Source organism: Phoca vitulina, unplaced genomic scaffold, assembly GCF_004348235.1.
Source record: "Phoca vitulina isolate PV1807 unplaced genomic scaffold, GSC_HSeal_1.0 scaffold56, whole genome shotgun sequence".
Classification (NCBI taxonomy): Eukaryota; Metazoa; Chordata; class Mammalia; order Carnivora; family Phocidae; genus Phoca; species Phoca vitulina.
This window is the reverse complement of record NW_022589759.1, coordinates 4,845,015-4,865,230: the sequence shown is the minus strand read 5'-3', so window position 1 is coordinate 4,865,230 and position 20,216 is coordinate 4,845,015. Positions and strand designations below refer to the sequence as shown.

Here is a 20,216-nt window from a genome sequence, read left to right as displayed (position 1 = left end):
CTTCCTTCTCCTAGTGTCCTCCATGCTATTCCTTATGTTCCACAAATAAGTGAAACCATATGATAATTGACTTTCTCTGCTTGACTTATTTCACTTAGCATAATCTCCTCCAGTCCCATCCATGTTGATGTAAAAGTTGGGTATTTATCCTTTCTGATGGCTGAGTAATATTCCATTGTATATATGGACCACATCTTCTTTATCCATTCATCTGTTGAAGGGCATCTCAGCTCTTTCCACAGTTTGACTATTGCGAACATTGCTGCTATGAACATTGGGGTGCATATGGCCCTTCTTTTCACTATATCTGTGTCTTTGGGGTAAATACCCAGGAGTACAATTGCTGGGTCATAGGGTAGCTCTATTTTTAAATTTTTGAGGAACCTCCACACTGTTTTCCAAAGTGGCTGTACCAACTTGCATTCCCACCAACAGTGTAAGAGGGTTCCCCTTTCTCCACAACCTCTCCAACATTTGTTGTTTCTTTCCCTGTCCATTTTGGCCATTCTAACTGGTGTAAGTTGGTATCTCAGTGTGGTTTTGATTTGGATTTCCCTGATGGCTAATGATGATGAACATTTTTTCATGTGTCTGTTAGCCATTTGTATGTCTTCTTCAGAGAAGTGTCTTTTCATATCTTCTGCCCACTTTTTGACTTGATTATTTGTTTTTTGGGTGTTGAGTTTGAGAAGTTCTTTATAGATCTTGGATACCAGCCCTTTATCTGCAGTGTCATTTGCAAATATCTTCTCCCATTCTGTGGGTTGCCTCTTTGTTTTGTTGACTGTTTCCTTTGCTGTGCAGAAGCTTTTTATCTTGATGAAGTCCCAAAAGTTCATTTTTGCTTTTGTTTCACTAGCTTTGGGAGATGTATCTTGAAAGAAGTTGCTGTGGGCGATGTCAAAGAGGTTACTGCCTATGTTCTCCTCTAGGATTTGGATGGATTCCTGTCTCACATTGAGGTCTTTCATCCACTTTGAGTTTATCTTTGTGAATGGTGTTAGAGAATGGTCGAGTTTCATTCTTCTGCATGTGACTGTCCAATTTTCCCAGCACCATTTATTGAAGAGACTGTCTTTTTTCCATTGCATGTTTTTTCCTGCTTTGTCAAAGATTATTTGACCAGAGAGTTGAGGGTCCATATCTGGGTTCTCTATTCTGTTCCATTGGTCTATATGTCTGTTTTTGTGCCAGTACCATGCTGTCTTGGTGATCACAGCTTTGTAATATAGCTTGAAATCGGGCAACGTGATGCCCCCAGCTTTGTTTTTCTTTTTCAACATTTCCTTGGCGATTCAGGGTCTTTTCTGATTCCATACAAATTTTAGGATTGTTTGTTCCAGTACTTTGAAAAATGTCATTGGAATTTTGATCGGGATGGCATTGAAGGTATAGATTGCTCTGGGTGGCATAGACATTTTAACAATGTTTATTCTTCCGACCCATGAGCATGGAATATTTTTCCATCTTTTTGTGTCTTCTTCAATTTCTTTCATGAGTGTTTTGTAGTTCCTAGAGTATAGATCCTTTACCTCTTTGGTTAGGTTTATTCCGAGGTATCTTACGGTTTTTGGTGCTATTGTAAATGGAATCGTATCTCTAATTTCTCTTTCTACAGTTGCGTTGTTAGTGTATAAGAAAGCAACTGATTTCTGTGCATTGATTTTGTATCCTGCCACATTACTGAATTGCTGGATGAGTTCTAGTAATTTGGGGGTGGAGTCTTTTGGGTTTTCCACATAAAGTATCATGTCGTCTGTGAAAAGAGAGAGCTTGACTTCTTCTTTGCCAATTTGAATACCTTTTATTTCTTTTTGTTGTCTGATTGCTGTTGCTGGGACTTCTAGTACTATGTTGAACAATAGTGGTGAGAGTGGGCACCCTTGACGTGTTCCTGATCTTAAGGGAAAGGCTCTCAGCTTTTCCCCATTGAGGATGATATTTCCTGCGGGTTTTTCATAGATGGATTTTATGAACTTGAGGAATATTCCCTCTATCCCTATACTCTGAAGAGTTTTAATCAGGAAAGGATGTTGTATTTTGTCACATGCTTTTTCTGCATCAGTTGAGAGGACCATATGGTTCTTCTCCCTCCTCTTATTAATGTGTTCTATCACATTGATTGATTTGCGAATGTTGAACCACCCTTGCATCCCGGGGATAAATCCCACTTGGTCATGGTGGATGATACTTTTAATGTATTGTTGGATCCTATTAACTAGGATTTTGTTGAGGATTTTGGAATCCATATTCATCAGGGATATCGGTCTGAAATTCTCCTTTTTGATGGGTCCTTGCCTGGTTTGGGTATTAAGTTAATGCTGGCCTCATAGAATGAGTTTGGAAGTTTTCCTTCTGTTTCTATTTTTTGAAACAACTTCAGTAGAATAGGTATTATTTCTGCTTTGAATGTTTGGTAGAATTCCCCAGGGAATCCATCAGGCCCTGGACTCTTGTTTTTGGGGAGGTTTTTGATCACTGCTTCAATCTCGTTACTGGTTATTGGCCTATTCAGGTTGTCAATTTCTTCCTGTTTCAGTCTTGGCAGCTTATAGATTTCCAGGAAGGCCTCCATTTCATCCAGATTGCTCAGTTTATTGGCATATGGTTGTTGATAATAATTTCTAATAATTGTTTCTATTTCCTTGGTGTTAGTCGTGATCTCTCCCCTTTCATTCATAATTTTATTAATTTGGGTCCTTTCTCTTTTCTTTTGGATAAGTCTGGCCAGTGGTTTATTGATCTTATTAATTCTTTCAAAGAACCAACTTCTAGTTTTGTTGATCTGATCTACTGTGTTTCTGGTTTCTAATTCATTGATCTCTGCTTTAACTTTAATTATTTCTCTTCTAATGCATGGCTTAGGCATCGTTTGTTGCTTTTTCTCTAGTTCTTTAAGGTGTAGAGTTAGTTGGTGAATTCGGGATTTTTCTATTTTTTTGAGTGAGGCTTGGATGGCTATGTATTCCCCCTGAGGACCGCCTTTGCAGTATCCCATAGGTTTTGGACCGATGTGTTTTCGTTCTCATTGATTTCCATGAATTGTTTAAGTTCTTCTTTGATTTCCTGGTTGACCCAAACATTCTTGAGCAGAGTGGTCTTTAGCTTCCAGGTGTTTGAATTTCTGCCAAATTTTTTCTTGTGATTGAGTTCCAGTTTTAAAGCATTGTTGTCTGAGAATATGCAGGGAATAATCTCAATCTTTTGGTATCGGTTGAGACCTGATTTGTGACCCAGTATATGGTCTATTCTGGAGAAAGTTCCATGTGCGCTCGAGAAGAATGAGTATTCTGTTGTTTTAGGGTGGAATGTTCTGTAAATATCTATGAGGTCCATCTGGTCCAATGTATCATTCAAAGCTCTTGTTTCCTTGTTGATTTTCTGCTTAGATGATCTGTCCATTGCTGAGAGTGGAGTGTTGAGGTCTCCTACAATTAACATATTGTTATCAATATGACTATTTTGGTTAACAGTTGGCTTATGTAGATGGCTACTCCCATGTTGGGGGCGTAGATATTTACAATTGTTAGATCTTCTTGTAGGATAGACCCTTTAAGAATGATATAGTGTCCTTCTATGTCTCTAATTACAGACTTTAGTTTAAAATCTAATTTGTCTGATATAAGAATTGCTACCCCAGCTTTCTTTTGACGTCTGCTGGCATGGAAGATAGATCTCCATCCCTTCACTTTCAGTCTGGATGTATCTTTAGGTTCAAAATGAGTCTCTTGTAGGCAGCATATGGATGGGTCCTGTCTTTTTATCCAATCTGCAACCCTGTGCCGTTTTATGGGAGCATTTAGGCCATTCACGTTGAGAGTGATTATTGAAAGATATGAATTAATTGTCGTCATGTTGCCTGTGAAGACGTTGTTTTTATAGATTGTCCCTGTAAATTTCTGTTGTATATCACTCTTGGGGGTCTTTCTCCTTTTATAGAACCCCCCTTAATATTTCTTGCAGGGCCGGCTTAGTGGTCACATATTCTTTCAGTTTCTGCTGGTCATGGAAGCTCTGCATCTCTCCATCCATTCTAAATGAAAGCCTTGCCGGATAAAGTATTCTTGGCTGCATGTTCTTCTCGTTTAGTACCCTGAATATGTCTTGCCAGGCCTTTCTGGCTTGCCAGGTCTCTGTGGATAGGTCTGACGTTATTCTGATGTTCCTCCCTCTGTACGTAAGGAATCTCTTCCCCCTAACTGCCCTTAAGATGGTTTCCTTGGTTCTAAGATTTGCAAGTTTTACTATTACATGCTGGGGTGTTGGCCTGTTTTCCTTGATCTTGGGAGGGGTCCTTTCTGCCCCTAGGACCTGAATGTTTGTTTCATTCCCCAGATTAGGGAAGTTCTCAGCTACGATTTGCTCAAATACATCTTCTAGTCCTCTCTCTCTCCACTCCCTCCGGGATTCCAATTATTCTGACATTGGAACGCTTCATGGTATCACTTATTTCTCTGATTCTATTTTCATGGATTCTAAGTTGTTTTTCCCTGGCCTCCTCTTTTCCCTTTTTATCTATTATATTGTCTTCCAGGTCGCTTATTCGTTCTTCTGCCTCAGTTACCCTAGCTGTTAGATTATCTAGATTGGATTGGATCTCATTGATAGCATTTTTAAGTTCTGCCAATTCAGCTTTCATTTCTGCCCTTAGAGACTCTATGTTGCCATTAATTGATTTCTCCATTCTAGCCATTGTCTTCACAATTGCTAGCCTGAATTCCATCTCCGACATCTTGGTTATATCTGCATCCATTTGTAAATCTGCAGCATAAGTCATAATCTCTGAGTCTTTTCTATTTTGGGGGCTCATCCTCCTAGTCATTCTGTTGATGGGTGTTTGAGGGAATGTATAGAGTCCAAATTATTGACCAGAACCCAAGCAAGATGCACCTGTTTTCTTGGGACCTTAGGGTTGCTGGCCTCTTGTTTTCCCAGCCTGTCTTCTGCGGGAGGGGCCTGCTGCGCTGTTACTCAGGCAACCCTGTTTGGGCGGAGTTGCCCTGCGCCCCTGTGGCGGGGGATGGGCTCAGTGGGAATCAGTCTTTGGGGCTTTTGTTCTCTGGCGCCTTTCCCTGGCGGCTTTCCGCGTCTCTTCCACGAGTCAGAGCAGAAGAGACCGTTTCCAACCCTCTGCCTCAGAGCAGAGAGACCGCAGTCTGTTCTTCAGTGAGCTCTCCAGGCCACACCGTCTCCGTTTCTGTCCGTGCTGCTATAAACTGCAGCATCCTGGGTTGTGCGCCCCTCCGCAGCGCCCCCAGTCCTGCCTCCAGGTCGGGGCACGTCTCTGCCCTTTGTGCTTCTAAAACCGCCAGCTGCTCCCAGTTCACGTGTGCGCGATTCCGCTGCTCCAGGTTTCCGCCCCGGGGGCTGCCCTAAAGTCCTTTCCCCGCCGCTACCGCCCGGTCCCAGCGCACGAGGCTGTCACTCACCGGCGGTGTAGGATCCCCACGGCCAGGCACCCTCCCGCTGCCGTTTACCCTCCGATATCTGCCCGCGGAATCAGCGCTCCCCACTTTGTACCTCGAAACCAACCGCCTGCGATATTCTGTTTGTAGGGATCCAGATCTTTTTACATCTCAGGCTGGTTTCGTGGGTGCTCAGAGTGGTCCAGTAGATATCCAGCTCAATTCCAGGGACCAGTTGAAATAGGGTCCCCTACTCCTCCACCATCTTTTTTCCAAAACCCAGATATCCTTGCTTTTGTGGAGCTTACATTCTAGTGAATCTCTCTGGTCCATGTGTTAATTTGTATTGTTCCCTCTTCCTGACTTGTCTGTCCTCTCCTTCTCTGACAACATCCCACCCTTTCCTGTGGTCTTGGTTCAGACACTGCATCTTCTGTGAGGTCCCCAGGGTGACCCTCTATCAGAGGTAATGGCCGTTTCCTCCAAGCATCCATGCGCCCTGCCCGTACTTTCATAGTGCTTCTCCTACAGGTCTGCACATGGGACACAAAACAGTAACTGTAATGATGTTTTGGATTTGTTTTAAGAATTATCTGGCACCAGGGCACCTGGGTGGCTCAGTCGGTTAAGTGTCTGCTTTCGGCTCAGGTCATGATCTCAGGGTCCTGGGATCGAGCCCTGTGTTGGGCTCCCTGCTCAGCAGGGAGTCTGCTTCTCCCTCTCCTTCTTTGCTTACTCACTTTCTCATTCTGTCTCTCTCAAATAAATAAATAAAATCTTAAAAAAAAAAAAAAGAATTATCTGGTACCTAGCATGGGAGCTTTTGCCCACTACTCAGTGAATATTTCTTGAATCTATTCTGAGTGTAGTCTGAATGTTGTTTGGGAAATTTTTTTCAGATACTCTGTTTACAAGGACCCAGCAGGCTGGCTGAATATTAACCCCATAAATGGGACCGTTGACACCACAGCAGTGCTGGACCGCGAGTCGCCATTTGTCCACAACAGCGTGTATACCGCCCTCTTCCTAGCAATCGACAGTGGTGAGTAATTTTTAAAATGTCACCAAGTGTATACTTTTCAGTTATAAATGCATTTTTACATTTTACATTTCTTCTGGTAACACCCGGAGGTGTTCTCGGGAAGAATATAAATGAGTGGAGGCAGGGAAGGCGAACATTTAAACATACAGTAGGTCAGTAATACCCCCAAATCCTGGAATTCTCTGGTCTTTGTCCAGTTAGAGGTCAGAGTGGTGAGCTCACTGCTTCGTCTTAGGCAGGTGCCACAGCTAGGAAGGCACACTGATGCCGTTCATCTTGGCGTCATGCTCTCGTCTGTGGGACGGTTCTTTCACTTAGGGCAAGTTGGAAGAAAGTCCCAGAGGACATCACCAAACTTGGTGGCTGAATTGTCCCACAGCTTTTACCCTGTTAGCACAGACGATCATGGAAAGACATCAGGTGCACTCAGCTAGGAGCTTCATAATCACAGAACAATGGCCGTTCATTCAAAAGCTACTGATGCAGCATCCACGTGCCAGAGTCTGTTCTAGATGCCAGGGATACAGCAGTGAACAAACAAGAATGACTATCCTCGTGCAGCTGATCCACTCATGGAGAAAGGAAGCAAATTGAGTAAAACACATAATACGCTTTTTGGGAAAAAGGGAAACATAGTATGTATGTATGAAACCAGGAAATGGAAAAAAGATAGCGGACAGCAGGGTGCTGCCGTTCTAAGGAGGCAGCCCTGGGGAGCCTCGCTGTGGCAGCAACATTTGAATAAAAACACAAAGGCAGTGGCTATGGGAGCCCTGAAGTTATCCAAGGGAAGGGCAAGGAGGCCACGAAGGCTGGACCAGAGAGAGCGGGTGGGACAGGCAGGGGGTTGGGATGCAGATGGTGTGGTGTCACGTGGGCCCCACACCACCCTCCGCTTTTACTGTGGGTGAAATGGGACGCTGTGGCCGAGGGCTGATAGGGTGCAGTGTGACATGATCAATCATGCTGCCCTGTTGAGATCAGACGTGGGGGACAAGGGCACAAGTATGGAGACCTCTTAGGAGACGGGTGACAATCTAGGCATGAGGGTGGCTTGGGCTGATAATAGGGGAGGGGATGAGAAGAAGTCAGATTCAGACACAAAGCTAACAGGATCTGCCATTGGCTGAGATGGGGGGTCAGAGTTGGTTTCGGGGTGTGTTAAACAGAGATGTCCATTGTGTCAAGCACACAAGAAATTTTGCTCTCTCTATTATTCCAAAAAGCTGAAGATTCGGTTTTGAGTCTCATATATCAAAGTGAATATTCACAGGGCCTTTGGCATGTGCCTTCATTATACACAATAATGGGTAAACTTAGACTCTCAGACCCCGTCTCCATATGCTGGGCACTCACATGCACACCACCTATGAGATCATGTGTCTGAGAAGTGCACAATCAGGGTGGCATGCAGTAGGCAGAGAAGGCTTCACAATGAAGTCAACCTTTGAGTTTGGCCTCGAAGGACAGGTAGGATCTGGATAAGTGGCAGGAGAGGGGGTAGAGGTGCCTGAGAACACAGAGCAGAGGAATCAAAACTAGAAGGGAGTGTGGTATGGGTGGTAAGAGAGGGAAAGAGAAGAGCTGCATCCACTATGAGTGAACAAGTGGAAATCTATTCGGATGTATGTGGAAAAGTCATATCTTCAAAGCATCTCAACAACCAGACAAGTCTTTTAATGGAGCTGGCAGCCAAAAGATTGCCTAAGTTCTTGAGGAGAAAACTGCAGGATGAAATAGCCCACAGACACTCATCCACACACACTGTGCTTGACCCAGGAGACTCAGAGTTGAATAATGCATGGTCCTTGTGCTCCGTGCGCTAATGAGTGATTTGGGGAGTTAAGCTGGTAAGCACAAGACCCCCAATGCAATGTCATAACTATTCTGATGGACTTAAGCCCAGAGGAGCCCCTTGTCCAGCCTTGGGGGTGGTCATAGGGAGCTTCTTCGTTAAGGGGATAAAGATAAGTTGAGAAAAGGTAATGCATTTTTGTAATTCCATTCCCATTTTTTAAAAATTTTAATGCCAGTATAGTTAACATACGGAGTAATAGTAGTTCCATGTGTACAGTATAATGATTCAACACTTCCCTACAATACCCGGTGCTCATCACAACAAGTGTGCTCCTTCATCCCATCACCTCTTTCACCCATCCCCCACCTCCCCTCTGGTAACCATCAGTTTGTTCTCTATAGTTAAGAGTCTGTTTGTCTCTCTCTTTTTTTCCCCTTTGCTCATTTGTTTTGTTTCTTAAATTCCACATATGAGTGAGATCATATGGTATTTGTCTTTCTCTGACTGACGTATTTCACTTAGCGTTATACTCTCTAGCTCCATCCATGTCATTGCAAATGGTAAGATTTCATTCTTTCTGATGGCTGAGTAGTAGTCTATTGTCTGACTATATCACATCTTCTTTACCCATTCATCAGTCGATGGACACTTGGATTGCTTCCATATCTTGGCCATTGTAAATAATGCTGTCATAAACATAGGGGTGCATGTAGCCCTTTGAGTTAGTGTTTTTGTATTTTGGGGGTAATACCCAGTAGTGCGATTACTGGATCATAGGGTAGTTCTATTTTTAAATTTTAGAGGAACCTCCATACTGTTTCCTGGAGTGGCTCCACCAGTTTGCATTCCCACCAACAGTGCATGAGGGTTCCTTTCTCTCCACATCCTCACCAACACCTGTTGTTGCTTGTGTTTTTGATTTTAGCCATTCTGACAGGTGTGAGGTGACATCTCATTGTGATTTTGATTTGTATTTCCCTGATGATTTGTGATGTTGAACATCTTCTCATGTGTCTTTTGGCCATCTGTATGTCTTCTGTGGAAAAGAACGTCTGTTCATGTCTTCTACCCATTTTTAATTAGATTATTTTTGTTTAATTAGATTATTTGTTGAGTTGTATCAGTTCTTTATATATTTTGGATACTAACCCTTTATTGGATATGTCATTTGCCAATATCTTCTCTCAGTCAGTAGGTTGCCTTTTAGTTTTGTTGATTGGAAAAGGTAAGGCATTCTAATAGAAGCCTGAAAGAATATGGATATGTGGGACACTGAGAAAGCTTGCATGTAGGCTCCATATGTACAAAGCTAGGAGCAGAGAGATGGCCAAGCACCCACTGCACTAAGGTTGATACTAGGTCTTGTGTTGAATGCCTGGCTGCTATCACAGTGCCTGATTTAGAGCAGGTGCTCAACAGATCTGTGGAATAGATCCTGAACTAGATCATGAAATGTTCCATATGCTATGCCAAGGTGTTTGATTTGACTATGTTGCTTACTTGCCTCCAAAATAACCTTTGTCCTTTAGAAAGATAACCCCCAAGGCAGTGTAGAAAATGCACAATGATGATGTGGGGGGCAGGGAGGCATTCTAAAGCTGTGGCAGAAATCAGGATAAGAGAAGCATGAAGCAGTGAAGTGAGTTTAGTTGAAGCGAGTCTAGAATCAGGAAATACGTTGAAAGCCATAGCCCGTATCTTAGTTGCAGGGGTTAGGGTGTGCCAGGTGACAAGAGAAATGGACCAGAAATGATGAGTCTAGAAAACATCTGGAAGGAAGAAACAAGACTTTGAAAAAAATAAGTGCTCAACATAAAGTAGAGAAAGGTGATATTCAGATTTCTAGGCCGGAAACCAGGAATGATTATTCCATTGACAGAAGTGGAACGGGTTTCAAAGGATTGTTCCCATGTTGTCTTTATGGGGTGGATGTTGAGATGATGTCCCATGGGACTGGAATAGAGGTAAGGAGGTTTTTCTTAAAGAGTCACCTACGCAAAAGAGACGGGAGCCATCAGAACAGGTAAGTTTTGTAGAAGGAACGGGTCTAGACGGAGTGCTAAGGGCATAAACAGTGGGTGACAATAAGCCAAGAATGTTTAAAATGCTGTTTGAATTAAAAAGAGTCGATTATAGATCTGCTAAAGGAATGATTTCAGAGTTCTGTGCTACCTAAAAGTCTGTGTACTTGTAGAGAAAATTCTCAGCTAAGAACAGCATGAAGAAAGGTGGAGATACAGCAAATAGAGTTGTCATTGCCTTATGAAATATTTTGTGCAATTATTCATCAAAAAAAAAAAACAACTAGAAGTGAAGTAAACTTTAATTTTTGCCAGAAACAAGAGCCTTCTCTCCAGGTATGACTAGGCAAGCTGCTTATAGACTCTGAGGCTCAGTTTCCACTTCCATAAGATGAGGAAGATAATTCCTACTTAGAATATTGTTGTGAGAAATGAGAAATAGAAGTGCTGTGCCCTCTACACTCACCATCAAAAGTCATATTAAATGTTCAATAAATGTTAATCTCACCCCAGTGGGGGTTATAGAAAGGAAAGAATGGAGCCACGAATGGTCCTAAGAAAAATACAGTGTGAAATCTACTTCTTGTCTAACTCTTTTAATACTAATATCAAACAAGTAAAATCAAAATCTCGTGTCACAGATGTTTCCAAAAGGACGAAATGTCCCTGAAGATGTAATGATAAATAGAAAACAGGTTGGCATTAATATACACAACCATCATTAGAGATGATAATCTTGAACAAGGCCCAAAAGACTTAAGAGTAAAAAGAGCATAAATTTAAAAAGACCTCATAAATCAAAGGAACTTTTTGTTTAAAGACTCCTTTTTGTCTCACTGAAAACTTATCTCTAGGTATTATGTTGAGCCAGGAAAAACCAACACTTACGTATTAGATCAAAGTTAATAGTATAACTGATGTCTCAATTTTAGACAAAGGAAGCATTTGATTTTATTTAATTTATAGAAATTCAATGTATTTGATGGAATGAAAGAATAAGGATTTTTTTTTTTTTTTTTTTTTTGTCATGTAACACTAGGAAAGCTAAAGCAAAATAAAATGATTTTCTCCAAACAAGGAGTCACTTAGGAATTTATATCCAAACATGTTGGTAAAAGATATGTCTGTAGGATCTTCCAGGCAGGATGTAGTAGATTACTGTCCCCACTGCAAAAACTAGGAAAATCAGGATAGATTACAAAAGCCTTTAATTTTAAAGGCATCAGAGAGCCACAGAAGCCAGGAAGCCTTGATCAATGAAAATATCAAAGAGGGAAGAAGCATTCTAAAAAAAAGTACAAGACAGCCAGCCATTTCTTCTCTCTGGGGACCTTTTCTGATTCTGGGTGAGGGTCAAGCTTGACCCAGGGAAGAGGGCCCAAGATGAAGGGAAATAAACCAGCAATGCTTTTAATAGTCATGTGGAGCTGGTGTGACAAAGTGAAAACCTGAGGGCCCTTAAACACATGGTTGCTTTTCCCCCATGGACAAATACCCTTTAAAGGACAGAGTGAAATCTCCTGGGGGTCTCACAGAAACAAGGACCTAACAGAGGAAGCAAACATACCTTAAACATACAGCCATTGTCTCCTTAAGACATTTGCCAGATTTTAAAGGTACAAAGTGTGGGAGGATGGGATGGCTGGTGCTATAGACTGAATGTTTGTGTCCCCGCAAAATTCGTATGTCAAAACCTAATCCCTAGTGTGATGGCATTTGGAGGTAGAGCCTTTGGGAGGTGCTTAGGTCAATCAGATAGAAGCCTTCATGAGTGGGATGAATACTCTTATAAAAGAGATCCTAGAGAGCGCCTCTACCCCTCCTGCCATCTGAGGACACAGCAAAAAGACTCTCTATTGAAAACCACAAATCACCTCTAAGAGAAGTTTTAATCCTATTAAATAGAGAGATATACCACGTTCATGGATTGGAAGTCTCAATGCTATTGAAATGTAAATTCTCTCCAAACTGACCTAAAGGATTTAATGTGATACCAAGCAGAATCCCAGGTCTTTGTTTTGAGGTGAAAGAGAAAATGTGGATTGTAAAATTCATATGGAAATATAAGGGGCTAAAAACAGCCAAGGCAATCTTGAAGAACAAGTTGGAGGACTTACGCTATTATATATTCTGACCTATTAGAAAAAAAAATACTAATTAAAATTATGTGGTGTTTGCACAAAGACAGAAAAAAACTGACCAATGAAGTAGAATGGTTTTTTGTTTTTTTTTTAAGATTTTATTTATTTATTTGACAGAGAGAGACACAGCGAGAGAGGGAACACAAGCAGGGAGAGTGGGAGAAGGAGAAGCAGGCCTCCTGCGGAGCAGGGAGCCCAATGCGGGGCTCAATCCCAGGACCCTGGGATCATGACCCGAGCCAAAGGCAGACGCTTAATGACTGAGCCACCCAGGCGCCCTGAAGTAGAATAGTTTAGAAGCAGATACACACACACACACACACACACACACACACACACACACACACAGTCCCTGTTTGTGACCAGAACATGGTGGTTGCAGACAAGAAAGCATGGTCTCTGCAATAAAAATGCTGGGTTAATTTAATACACATATGAAAAAAATGTATCCTGCCCCTTCTCTTAGACCATATACAATATGTATATCTATCTATATACAATATACAATAATCAATTCTAAATATATTACAGGCCAAAATATGGAAGGTAGAATAATACATCTTGTAGAGAAAAACATGAGAACATATTGGTGTCCTTGACAGAGGCAAAGATTTTTCAAGCAAGACACAAAAGTATTCACCACAAAAAGCAGAAAAAATGGTAGATTATGTTAAAATTAAGGACTTCAGTTCATCATGGGGCACCTGGGTGGCTCAGTCGTTAAGCGTCTGCCTTTGGCTCAAGTCATGATCCTAGGGTCCTGAGATTGAGCGCCGCATCTTCCTGCTCAGCAGGAAGTCTACTTCTCCCTCTCCCATTCCCCCTGCTTGAGTTCCCTCTCTTGCTGTCTTTCTCTGTCTGTCAAATAAATAAATAAAATCTTTAAAAAAAAAAAAAAGAACTTCAGTTCATCAAATGATATTAAGAAAGTAAAAAGGTAACCCACAAAGTAGAAGATATTTACAATACAAAGAAATCCTACAGTCTTTAAGCAAAAGACACAACCCAAAGCAAAATGGGGAAGGAATTTGAACAGGTACTTCACAACAAATGGCAATAAACATAGAAGAGATGCACAACTCCATTAATCAAAGAAATAGAAATTAATTTACATAGATATAAATTAAAATACAAATTAAGAAAATACAATGAAATGCAGCAGCACTGTGGCTTACCTGCAAAATAGTTGAACTGGTAAGATGAAACATACCAAGAGTTGGCAAGGATATAAAATAATTGGAAGTCTATCAGGCTGGTAGAAGGGTAACTTGGTACAGCCACTTTGGAAACTGAAAGTATCAACTAAGGCTGAACCTTTGTTCAACCTATAATCCAGGAATTACACACCTACCTATTTATCCAACAAAATTGTGGCTGTGTGTGCACCAAAATGCATGTGCCAGAATGTGAATAACAGCATTATTCATAATAGCCCCCAAACTGGAAACTATTCAAATGCCCGATAAGAGTAGAATAAGTCAATTGTGGAACGTTCACCCAACTGAGTCTCTATGACATAGGGAATGAGTGATCTGCAACTCTTCAGAGCAACATGGATGAATCTCACAAACATAATATTGAACCAAAAAAGGCTGGGTCTGAAGACCACATCCTGAATGGTTCCATCTATATAAAGCTCAAACACAAGCAAAACTAATCATTACCACTAGATTACCCGGTGGATGTGTTTCCTGATCCTCTAATATTGGACTACACGGGTGGGTTCAGATTGTGAAAACTCTTCAAGCTGTGTATTTATAGAAACATAAGTGTTTCTATATTTCAATAAAAACTAAACAAAAAAACACACAACTGCACAGACAGCGTGTACCTGGTCCACTATACCTTCCCCAGGAGGGCTGTAACCATTCACGTATTCTCCAAGTACCTGTGTACCCTAGAGATAGACTCTCGGCTTCCTACCACTCTATGGAAGGACAGTCCCAGCTGCTGATGGGTTGATACTCCAGGAAAGGTGAGAGGTAGGTTGTCTGCAGAGGGAACAAAGCAAAGCTCGCATTCTCGGGTCCCCACGATCCTTTGCAAAAGGCAGAAGTACTACCATCTTATTTTCTACACACAGCTCTGCTTTTCCAGTTGAGGACAATGACAAGGCAGCCACCAATAGAGAATTTTCTTTTAGGTGCCTCTTTGAGACTAGAGACTGTGAGATCAGGGTGGAGGAATATAAAAAGACAGTCAGGAGCAGGGCTCGAAACCTTTCTGTGCTTAACAGAAACAAAAAAATTCTTTGGACCTATTTGCTTGGGGCCCCAAAGCCAGTCTATATAGATCCTGGAGTCATGCATCACAATAGTATCGACAAGGCCCAGGTTTAGACAATTTGGGGAGGAAAGGCACGTTAGTCCCTCCCTACGAATAGAGGCTAGCTTGTAACCCACAGGACAGTCAAGGATGAACAAGGCACTTTTCATAAACTGTTAACAGTTTTAATGAGTTACAAATCACCTAACAATGCGGTTCCGTTATAACTGAAATGCTTCTGTTTTGCTAAAAGCAGAACTGGCTGTAAATGATTGGAAGAATAAAGCATTTAATCCTATAGACTAATAAGGTATGACCTTTCGTGTTGGCAAGCATTTTATCTTTGGAGATGAATATCATCATTTACCTTATGTGGTCCAGATTTTCTGAAAAGGTTAAGACAGTGACTTCAGAGCACAGGAACTCTTCTGTTAAAGACTTCAACGAACACAGAATTGTTAGACTGTCTTTAAAAAGAGGGGGGGATAATAACTGTTAAGGAAAATACCGAGATGGAGAGAACATTCGGGAATGCAGTAAGATGGAACCCCTTTGGGGATGAGCTGATTGTAGGGCAAACCGCAGCAATTAGCACTGGGCCAATCCCTGTGTGATTTTCGCTCCTGCTCAGGTAATCACCAGAAAGGTCAAATGTTAGTCTCACTGTCTTGTGTGGGCTGAAAACTGTCACAAGCAATTTCTCCTAAGAGTTCTGGAATCCCACAGGGGATGGTCATGGGCAGGAAAGGCAGAACCGGCTGCTGATTCCCAGCTTGCCGTCTTTTGCTCAGAATTCTGTTAGGCTGGCCCTCCTGCCTTCTTCTTACCTATAACCTCATCTTTCTCCCCCTCCTTCTGTTCTGAAATTGTGCATGCCTCATCGTTCCATGAGTGTTACTGCTGACTCTTAGATCCTCAGAGAAGATCTAAGTTGTGACTCCAAACACAAAAGACAAATATTTTGCTTCAGTTGAGTCCAAGTGCCCTCTTTCCCAGCACCCATGCTGTGCAGAGAGTTTAAAGGAAAAGGGGGGGGAAAAACCCATTCTAGTTCTTCCTGGAGCTCAGTGCATATGAGATAGTTGGAGCCAGGAAGCCCATGCTATCTTCAGCATCCATATTAAGTCTTGCTATGATTATCAAAGTGGCCCGTTCCCTATCTATTTTCATTTTGAAGACTAGGGGGAAGGATAACATAAAAACAAGACAAATTATCACTAAACTCGGCAGCATGTTCTCATGACTTAGCAACTTGTATAAAGTATATTTGAGTCTGCCAGTGAAAAATGTGAGGTGGGTTCCCAAGAAGACACAGATATAGAACCAGGCAGAACAGCTGTAAGATTAAAATGGAATCCACTGTAATGATTTTTCATAGGCTAAGATACATCATGTCCCAACCTGCCTTTTCCCTCAGTCCCCTGTGTGATAGATGTTCGGATAATGCCATTTGACTCAAAATTGAAATACTGTGCAAAGTACATTTAGATTGATTAAAAGAGAAAAAAAAAATGTTGTTCAGCCCCACCGTCAAATGCCTACCAAAAACCAAGAGCCCCCAACTAGCGATGGGGGGGTGGGGCGGGGACCTGATCTTCAAACAGATGCCTAGATCTGTGGTCTTTGTCTTTTTGTGGATCCACCAAGTTCTAGATTGCGTGGGGGATGCAGTAAGATCATTTAGATTAATTCCACTTAAAATATGCTAGTTTGGATAAAATCAAGCCATTAGTTATGATGGCAACCCAATTAAGCCAGTTTAACACCCCTTATCTCAGCTGTTATCGTAATTGAGGAAGAAAAATAAATTGAAGACCCAGCCATCATTCCTCGTTACTTCAAGTACCAGTAAGATATCAATCACATTGAAAATACTAGCTTCAATTTTGTCACTGACAAAATGGCCCAATAAAAATCTCCTGAGATCTTGTAATAGAGAGATTGCACCCAGAGTTTGCTGACAGCATGCGTAGTCTGTGGAGAGAGAAGGGCCCCAGCGCTCTGCTCTATCTGGACATGAGCCAGCTTCCCAACCTCCTTGGACCACCATAAGTGCGAGACTTATGCTCTCTCCGCCTCAGTTTCCCTCCCTGCCGGGTTGTTGTAAGGACTGGAAATCATGAATGTGAAGTTCCTGGCATCTCGTGAAATACCTAACAAAGAGTTAAGTCAACTGACTCAAATTGAGTTGTGGACGGATTTGCTAAACTTAGCATTTCAAAACCACTTCACTGGTCCGAGGCCAAGTAGAAAACATCGAAGACAGCCCTAGGGGAGGTCTGAGCGTTTTTCTAGGGAAGGGATGGGCCACAGGGCCCTCTATTTGGAGTAGGGTCATAAGAAAATTGGCAGAACATGCCGCCTTCCTCGTGGGCATCATGCCTCCGTCTGAATGGGGGAGATTTAAGGCAATACTCTACCGACAGGAGGACATTTCCATGTTGACCAGCCAAATCAACTGTCTTAAGCATAATGCTTTCACACATTCATTGGGAAAAGAAACCGATTTGGGCACTGAAATGCTGGCCATCTTTGTCAGCTCAGTTCATCGTGCCCAAGTGTCTCTTAGCTAGTTCTCCTCTATAGTCCCCATTTCCCAGTTTGGGGATGAGCAAGGCCAGCTGCACAGCCGCAGCTAGAAGCCATCCCCCTGAGGCTCATACATCACGGATCCCAACCCCGCTCTGCTGTGGGCTCAGGCTCCTGAGTCCAGCCCTCCAGCCCCTGCTCCCGTGTCCCCACAACACTGGCCCCCAGCCGCTCTTCCTGCGCCCCCGCGCCTCGTGCAAGTCCTCCCCTTCCGTGCCTGCAGCGTCGTCCTCCGCTTTCATCAAAGCCACTCTCCTGCTTTAAAGTCTTTGAACGGCTTCCCACAAAATAGCCATACGATTTCCTCCTCCCAGAACAACTTCTCCCTCTCCAAAAGTATCCCCATCTCCTGCACATTCTCATCTACCACCAGGCAGTACGTTATTCCATGCCACAAGCTCTCACGTCTTCCCACCCTTGACGGCGCTGTCCTGCATCTGTTTACGTATCTGTTCCTGCCCGGGGGTCGCTGATTTCCACACAGGTGCAGCCAGGCACAGGGCAGAGTCCACGTACGTGATTACTGATTGAATGAAATGAGATCAGCCTGTGTAACCGTGGCCTCCAAATCAATGCTTCGCCTCTTTTTTGTTCCTTTTCCCTTAAGTTAGTAAAGTGGAAACACACCAAAAAAAAGCGAAAACGTTGAATTTTTTTAAACACGGCTCAGACTTCAGATTAAGGTCTCCTGTGAAAGAACGTTCAAGTTTAAGTTGTGCAAATAATTGCCTCAGTTCTACCTTAAGTATTACCCATGGAAACCTGGCAGGATATTTTGCAAATCTATTTTCTGGCCAGGTTCTGGGTTGGTTTACTATTAATTTTTTTTTTTTTTTTTTTAATGTACAACAACATTGGCAAGCTCTCCATTAACAAAGCAATTTTCTAAATGCTTATGAATTTAAAAGCAACGAGATTCCTGGCTTATGGGGCACAGGCCAAAACAGATTGGTAAATACTGATGGTGAAAAGCCAAAACAAATAGAACACGGGCTGAACACAACAATACAAAGGATCGTCTTTTCTAGAAGAACCCTGGTTTAAGCTCACTTTTAAACACAGGTGCAAGTAAGTGTAGAAGCCTGTTCGTATGAAGTAAAAGATGTGGCATTTATTTGCTCACAGCTGCTTAGTGGAGGGATTTTGGGGTGGAGTAGAGTGCTGCACTCACACCTCTTTCCCCTACAAACAAGCCTCAGAAACTAGCCGGGGTGCCCGCATTCTCTCAGGAGCCCACATCTAAACTCATTAAATCAACAAACACATCCTCCTGATTTTCCTCCCAAAATGGAGTCCTCAAGCTTCCTTGAGACATCAGCTGAGGTCTCTCTCTCCTTGTCACTGGTGTGGGCTCCCTGCCCTGAGCCCCAGTTCCACAGACCCCATCCTACACACCCTTTTTTCCTCCCCTAGGTGGGACAAGAGAGGACTGGAGTATAGACAGGGTCACAGAGTAGAAGCAAGATAGAGATGGAAACCTATGGAAATATATATGCCGTATGTTTGGAAAGAGCAATTCATTAGCTTTTTCAAGTCCACCTAAATGAATTCAAAATCTACTGAGTGCCTGTTACATACCAGGCTGGAGAACAGTCCTGATGCTCAGAGCCCATGGGGCTCAGGAATGAGCTTCCTGCTTCCCACCCACACCACCCCTTTTCCTGCATTTTATTCTTCATGTAGGCCAACTCACTTTCCTATTCCCCATATAAAACCACTTGCACTCATGATTCCCAAGGTAGGACCCATGCTGCATGCCTCTAGACCCAGCTCAGGGAGACCAGTGTGGGACCAGTGATTAGAAAAATCTCCTGCTTCCCTATATTTTGCAGAGCTAGCTCTGAAAGTTCTTGCTCAGATCCTAATGCTCTGTGCATACGAAGCCAGCCCATCCAACAGTGGTGAGACCAGGCACCCTACTCCTCTGAGGCGACTCTCTTGAGAACATGCATTTGGAGCTTTGCAACATGTGAAGACATGGTCCCTTCCATGCAGATGTTCACAGCAGCATTATTCCTATCAGACAAAAAGTGGAAGCCACCCATATGTCCATCAAAACATGGTCTGGCCCTGGAATGCAGTATCATTCAGCCATAAAAAGGAAGGAAGTGATTCACACAACAGCATGGATGAACCTCAAAAACATGATGCCAAGTGAAAGAAGCCAGACACGAAAGGCCACGTACTCTATGATTTCATTTATAGAAATGTCCAGAAAACACAAATCTGTAGAGAAAGGAAGTATATCAGTGGTGGCCTAGAGGTAGAAGTAGGTATGGAGAGTTAGTACAAATGGGCCCGGGGTTTCTTTCTTTGGGGTGATGGAAGAAAGGTTCTAAAATTAGGTGGTGGTGATAAGCACACCCCTGTAAATTTACCAAATATAAATTCATTGTAAAAACAAATAAAAGAGTGAGAGAAAAGAAAGGAGAATCGGTGAAATATTTTTAAGTCCCTGTATAACTTTTGAATTTATATTTCTGTTTCTGATTATTATAATGGTCATGGTTATTGTAAAGAAAATTTACAAAAAAAACTTATTATTTTAATGTTAATTACCTGGAGAGATAATCACCATTTAGGCTTTGGTATATTTCTTCCTAATCTTTTTCTACTTCTAATTATATATTTTTTAATTAGGATTACACTATGTTTCAGTTGTGTCTCTGACTAACAAGATATAAAGTATATATATGTTTAAAACATCTGAGTGATGGATCCTATCAGAAAAATCTCAGTGTTTTCAGGCTAAAGTGGAAATCCTGTTTGGTCAGGATTCTGAATAAGATCAAATAAAAGAAAGAAAAAAAAAAAGATCAAATAAAAGAAAATACCTATGAACAAAGGTGTCCCAGGCCAGCTGCCTGAACAGCAAGCACTCAGCCCTACTTACAGGGTCTGCATTGCCTTCAGTATGGAGGTGGGTGTGTTTCTCCGGAAGCAAGATCATGACCT

At 42.3% G+C, this 20,216-nt stretch overlaps 1 protein-coding gene across 1 annotated transcript in view; it reads left to right on the top strand.

The window, feature by feature from the left end:
- Positions 1-20,216, top strand: part of CDH13 (cadherin 13) — a 993,622-nt gene that overhangs the window by 957,168 nt on the left and 16,238 nt on the right. Inside the window, exon 11 of the mRNA XM_032389728.1 lies at positions 6,305-6,447. Coding sequence (XP_032245619.1) covers positions 6,305-6,447 — 143 coding nt within the window. The remainder of the gene's footprint in view (positions 1-6,304; positions 6,448-20,216) is intronic.